The 7,147-nt window shown below is 37.2% G+C and overlaps 1 protein-coding gene across 1 annotated transcript; it reads left to right on the plus strand.

The window, feature by feature from the left end:
* Positions 1–1,955: 1,955 nt before the first annotated feature.
* On the plus strand, positions 1,956–6,659 carry LOC121409453. Its single transcript, XM_041601384.1, has 3 exons — positions 1,956–2,368; positions 3,685–3,894; positions 6,125–6,659. Exons 1-3 carry the CDS (start codon positions 2,110–2,112, stop codon positions 6,508–6,510), a joined length of 855 nt encoding a protein of 284 aa, XP_041457318.1. The 5' UTR covers positions 1,956–2,109; the 3' UTR covers positions 6,511–6,659.
* The last annotated feature ends 488 nt before the right edge of the window (positions 6,660–7,147 follow it).

The raw sequence follows: 7,147 nt of genomic DNA on the forward strand, positions 1-7,147 counted from the left end.
AACCGTTCTTTCTTGCAAAAGGATTTAACTTTTTTAGGAATATGAAATGGAAATTATAAACTTTGTTGTCATTATTTATTTTGACTTCATATATTCGATTTGGGATGAAATAAAAAATCAATGCATTTGAAAGAGTGTAGTAGGTGCATTTGTGAGTGTGTATTGTGTGAGGATTTGATTTTGATCTTAATATATACATATATATAAAGATAGCAGGGGCGGATCCAGCTTTCGCCAATAGGGGGGCCGAAAAATATTTTCAGCAACATTTTTCTCGATTGGCCGCCATAATTCTATTTTTTGTTGTTTTTTCAGGGGGTAGTCCTAACTAAAGACTGAAGGTTTAAGTATATGTTAGTTTTTATTGTTATAAACAAGATAAGGTATCTCATGTTGTCATAATATATAATGCGAGCACGAAGCGCGAGCAAAAAATTCTTTGATATTTTATGTCCTTAGAACTGAAGATTCTGAGCATTTTTTATAATCATGAACAAAGATAAGTATCCAACTAAACAATGCGAGAGTGAAAATTAAGGGACTCAATAAGGACTGCTTTGAGTGATTAATGAAGAGGATACAATCACCAATTAAATAATGAGAGTGATAAATTATTCCGACCTGAAAACTGGACGGTCTAAGCGCGTTTTTATTTAAAATTAAAGAACAAGCTTGTGTGTCTCAAACAATTAAATAAAAGCGCGAAGCATGAGCTTAATTTGTTGATATACTGACATGATACAGGAGCATTTTGACAAATTTTGGAAAGAATTTCCAAAGAGGATAGGTATCTCACAAATAAAACAATGCGAGCGCACCGCGCGAGCTGAAAATTTTGATATAACAATTTGTGTAAATCAAACAAAATAATGAAAGCTTGATGTGTGAGCTAAAATATTGTGTGCAAATTGATTTCAGAACTGGATATATAAAGTGCCATTTAATCCTCTTGAATGGGATTCATTACACAGGCAATGCGAGCGCGATGCGCGAGCGAAATTTCTTTATATAAAGGCTCATCTTTTTCTTGTTTCCTTTCGGGGTCGGGCCGGCCGGTACGAGGCTGTAAATTACACATCATGGGTATAATAGCTCTTTCTTACTTTTCTTCCTGCTTTTCGTAGTTTCTATCAAGATAAAGAGTACACTTTTTTCTGCAGGTTGTCAAAAAAAGGGGGGCCGGGGCCGGCTCGGCCCCCTCCTGGCTCGGCCCCCTCCTGGATCCGCGCCTGGATAGATATATATCGAATTGATATTCGTAAAAGTGAGTGGAGAGCCATTATTTAGCCTACATAATCGATTACAAACGATTACTGAATTTCCCTATTATACACTATTCTACGTTCTTCACTGTTACGAAACTTTGAATGCTGAGCATTAAATTAACATTTCATTTTTTACTGGGCGTTGTGGTGTGCGCCTTTAATCCAAGCTGTGGGGAAGTTACAAATTGATGCAGAGGTTCGAGGTTCGAGCCCTGGTCACGTCTTTCGGATGGTGACGTTAAAGGTCGGTCCCAGACGTAAATAATCATATCTGATTGATACAGACAAAACTCAAATACACACACATACACACACAATATTCATAAAAGAAAATTAATTGAAATCAGATTGAACTAAATATTTTCAACCTATATCAATGACAGGATCTGAGCGAGTATGAGTCTTAGCATGGACCTATTACAAATAGGTCCATGGTCTTAGTTACTGAAGCTAATGATTGTTTTCAAAGTGATACATTATTAATCCGTTTTCCTGAACAAAATTAACCATTATGTACTGAAGTTGATATCACTGAACACTAATTTGTCTGTTATAGGCCCTACATTATGGTCTATATCACCTTCGTCCGGTCGAACAACCTTTGAACAAGTTTAAGCAACCGTGAAATCATATTCTGTGTATATATCGATAAGCCAGTAACCGAAGAAAATCATATATAGTCAATTTTGAGCCATTACTGGGTTTATTTGCACTTTACGACACCTTTTGTTTTCTGCCTTTATCGGCATGTGCAGTGAATCACGAATGCTAAGGGCATAGTTCATCAGCGAATATAACACCATATTTACCCCATATTATTATTTTGCTACATTTGGGAAACAATATGGCGACTGCTTTGAATGAACGGGTCAGTGAAACGTCTGCAACAGAGGAGCAAGCAAATCGCGTATTCCTATGGAGTCTGCCACGCTCTTGTACTACAGTATTCACTCGATGTATGGAAGCTCTTGGGAAACCTAATGTTGAAATTTTCTGGGAGCCTTTTGTATCTAGTGAATTCTACGGACCGGAAAGAAGACATTTCTTCGCGAATGACAGCCCTCATCTTCTTCAAGAGAAATATACATTCGCCTATGTCAGAGGTAGAGTATACTAATTATAATATAAGCTTATTTTATTGATTATAACCCCCCCCCGGGGGGGGGGGACAGTCCAAAGTATTGCTGTACACACGCGTGACCCAAAAACACGTTTTGGGTGTTTTTTTTTCAGTTTTGGAAGCGGGCCGCGCTTGGACTAAAAAACACCAATTTTCAAAAAAGGGGTTAGTTTTAAAAGACTGGTCAATGGCAAACTAGACTCAAACTGCAGCGCCAAACATATTTAGGGTACTTTTTTCTAAAGCTTAGCCAAATGTGTTTAGGGTATGTTCCCTCCCCTCCCCCAAGCTTTTTCCCTTGGTCGCATTCTGGCGACAACGGGCTAAAATGTGTAAATAAAGCCCGCAAATTTGATTTTGTTATTTCCATACACAGAGAAAAAATAGTTTCGGGGGTGTTTGGAAATGATTTGGCCACGTGTGTGTACAGCATTACATTTGACTGCCCCCCCCCCCGGTGATTATAATGCATCTGTGAAAATACCGGGAGGGAGGGGGGTCATGAAAACACAGAGCCCAGACCACCGCCTCGAACAGATAAGCACCCAAACTGACATACGCACATAATTATACAGTCTATTCAAAATATCGAAAACACAGACCCAATGATTTTTTCTTCTTAATGTCATGAAGTTTACACATTTCTTGTATATCATTATGCCAAGTTTACATGCCTGAGTTTTTCTCTGTGTGCAAAATAACCCCAAAATAACTCTGTGTGATAAAAGGAGGGCCGGGGGGGGGGAGCTTGGTGAAAAAACGCATACCAGCACGTTTGGCAATTCTTTAAAAAAATAATCTAAATACTTTTGACCCCGCGATTGACAATTGACCAGTTTTTCAAAACCATGATTTTTTTCATAACAACGGTGTTTTGGCGGCCCGCGTCCAAAACTGAAAAAAAAAACACTTTAATCGCGTTTTTTATTTTGGTCACGCATGTATTAAGCAATACATTTGATTGCCCTAAACAAATTATGCGGATATTATCCGCATAATTGGGTTTGTGAAAGGGGTATTAGATACGCATCTAGTTCATGGTTACAAAAGCTATTCAGAATGTTCAATTTTTCTGGTTTCGATATACACAGTAATATATAATATCCAAAGTGTTGAGCTCGCGCTTCGCGCTCGCATGGGGGGGGGGAGAAGAAAGTACAAAATTGAACGGATTAAATAGATTCTCTGGATAATTGTGTGTGTTTTTTTCTTTGGAGAAGTTATATTGCGCCGTGGGCAAGAAACACTACACACCATCCTTGACATTTTACAAATGTTACTCTTTTCCCTATAACGCAGATTTCTTGGAAGGGGACTTCCCTGATGCTAAGCTTCTGTTCGCCAAGGACGTAACTATTAGTATCATGGGAAAGTTTGAGTTCATTCCTAAGACCTACCGACATACATTTCTCATCCGAGATCCCAGGAAGACATTCCTCTCTATCCAGCGGTTATCAGATACCTTGCCCGAGGAACATCGCTTTGATGTGAAGAAAGAATACGGAAAAGGTGACGATTTTCGACATCTAGGATTTTTTTTTCTAATTCACAACTTTTTAAAATAAACTGTGACCGATTCAGGGGCCGCGCACGTCCGTTCGATGACCATTAAAGAATAAGCATTATATCGTTGAAAGAAAACCTTTAACCTGGGGAGTGATACATGAAAGGACTTGTCGGACGTTTTATCCGACACTTACCATAGCAACAGTGCCTTTCAGCCAATCAAAATCTAGGAAAGATGTCAGACCTGACAACTTGTCGGACACGAATGTTGATGAAACGCTCACCTGAAAATCGTTATAAATATACTGTATATGCCTAGAGCCAGTAGAAATCACAGCAAGCAATACCTCAAGACCCTATAAGTAAATAAGCGTTTGCGTTCTCTAACGAAAGGTCCGAACGTCACGAACTAAACGGTATCAAGCAGCCCGAATCTTTTGATGACGGCCATCATAAATTTCATTTTTAAGCATACATATGCATTACAAGCAGTGTACGTTGAACATAACACGTATAGTAAAACTATCTGAAAAACAATTTTTTATATCTTATTATGTTGTGAATTTTGAAATTAGTATTCTAGCATACATTCCTGGGGTGGTATTCTGGAACTCTGTCATAACTTTTGTCATAAATTTTGTCATTTCTCTCCGAGATGTGACACCGCTATGATTGTCACAAATCGGTATTCTGAACATTGTCTTTTCCCTGTCGACATATCTCTCAAAGTTCCCACCCATCTTTTCGGAAGCGAACCAATCAAAATCATCGTTAGTTCCCAGTTGGAACCCTTCTAGCAAATAGGAAAGCCCCATGGCAGGTAGGGCGTATCCCCGAAACAGTTGCTGGCATCGTGCAACTACGCGTATATTGATGCGCTTAATTACAAAGAGAGACTGAGGGAGCTGTGAAGAATTTTAGAGAAGTAGAAAAGTAAGGAAAACAGAGAAAAAAAGGAGGAATTAATATGTAGGGCCTAACTAATTGTAGCATGAAAAAATAATTTTTAAAATTGTCATGGAAGATGAGTGAAACTAATACCACAATCTAATCTAAATAATATAATTATTTGCTTGACATTCAGTCGGCAGGGTATCGGGATATTTGGTACTAAAAGATATGCCAAAATTTATGACTGCTACTCACCTGTCATAAATTTTGTCATATCTTTTGCTTGTATAAAAGGATTACGCGCATTTAAAGCCGCGTATTTTTGCTGCGCGCTAAAGAGAAGAGACAAAATTTACGACAATTTTTGTGACAAAAGTTATGACATCCACCAGGGGGGCGTTTCATGAAAGGACTTGTCAGACGTTTTATCCGACAAATCCCATTTTATCCGACAGTTACCATAGGAACAGTGCCTCTGAGCCAATCAAAATCATGGAAAGATGTCAGATTTGACAATTTGTCGGATGAAAATATTGATGAAATGCTCCCCTGAATACCGATTTTGTCATATCTCTGAGATGAGATAGAATATGGAGAAAAGTCAATGTTCAAAATACCGCCCCTGGCTATGAATAGATTGATAGTTTGATACACATGATGTTAGCGACCTTTTTGGTTCATGATTATAATTAAATGCCAATTTCGCCCAAGAAAATGATTGATTTGAAACAATAGAGAAATAAATCTAAGCTCAATGCTAAAAGATAATCAAAATCGGAACAAAATAAGAAGTTATGATATTTCAAAAGTTCGCTTATTTTAACACAAACCAATTATAACGTATAAGTCAGTGATTACAAATAAGAGATTCGACGATATCACTCTCTATTTCTTTAATCTTTTTAATGTATGAATTGTACAATATTTTTATTTTTGCAGATTTGACAATAATGGACCCTCTTGATTGAACCACACAAGTTTAAAACAGTGACAAACATAATGCAGGGGGATAGGAGAAAAATATTTCATATCATAAAATACAAAATGAGTATAGCGCGTGGGCGATGCTATTGTTTCCCTCATTTGCATACCTACAAGGGTGTACATATCACTTTGTTTATTCAAGCGAAAAATTAATTGTTATATCTTTCTTATTTTAAATCCGATCTAGATGAAATTTTCTGTGTGCAGCTTGGTTGACGTTTCTATTTTTCGTCATTCTGCGTGTTTTGTTGATTTGAACTCCCCCTTTAATATCGGCACCATCACAATTCATGATATCTTTAAAAGTAGGTTCATTTATAACGTACATTTACTTACAATCCATTAATATTTGTTTCAGGATATCAAGAAATAATTGATGTCATGCAATACGTCGAGGAAACATTGGGACAAAAACCTGTCATTATTGATGCAGACGAACTGCTTTCCGAACCTGACCGAATTCTTCCGATGTATTGCCGAGCTGCAGGACTCGAGTACAACCCGAAGATGCTGTCGTGGGGCAAGACCAATGTGAAAGAATTGAACTGGCACTTTGCAGAGAGTATGCCAGATTTCGATAAAATTGGACTGTTTGATAGTGCTATGAAAAGTTCGAAGTTTACTCCGTCTGGTAGCAGAACGGAAAAATCATTTGATGAAAGCAGTTGGACAACAGATTTAAGAGAATGCATCGGAGCTGCTTTGCCTCTCTATCAAAAGCTATTCCAAATGAGATTAAAGTAGATTTAATGAGTAACAATCTATATTTAGTCAAAGGAAATTAAAGAAAATTAAAAAAAAAGTGGCAACGAAAAACAGGTGGCTGCCGGGTTTAAGTAAAAAGTACTCACATACTAACATTTCTACGTTGCGATTTCATGGTGTATAGCGTATATATAGACCAGTAACCAGTTCGTAGTTTACTTCATGGACTATTTTAATCAAATGGCCTTTCATTTCTTTCATTATGATAGGCGAATTTTCAAAGCAAGATGATACGCAAGTATGCCTTAAATAGCAGGATGAAGAAATTGAATGACAGTAGGGAATTTTGCAACCACTTTATCTTCAAGTGAAATTAAATTTTGTTGCATCATTGGAAAGAGTAAATGTTACTCTTATAATTGTCATTCATTTTGAATGAAATAATTTGATAATGAATTTTAGGCCTGGAATGATATCTTAAAACAGAATTGCCTTCCTCTGTTTTCTCTTGCAAATTGTGCGAAACTTTCATTTTGAGCCAATTTATTATCTATATTATCGTATAGCTCATTCTATGCGCTTTCTCACACTGTCACTCTTGATATGTTGCATCTTAATTGGAAATTGGTCAGAATCCAGCTAGCAATGAACAGTAATATACATGTACAAGACGAGA

This window comes from Lytechinus variegatus, chromosome 2 (genome assembly GCF_018143015.1).
Source record: "Lytechinus variegatus isolate NC3 chromosome 2, Lvar_3.0, whole genome shotgun sequence".
In the NCBI taxonomy this organism is placed as follows: Eukaryota; Metazoa; Echinodermata; class Echinoidea; order Temnopleuroida; family Toxopneustidae; genus Lytechinus; species Lytechinus variegatus.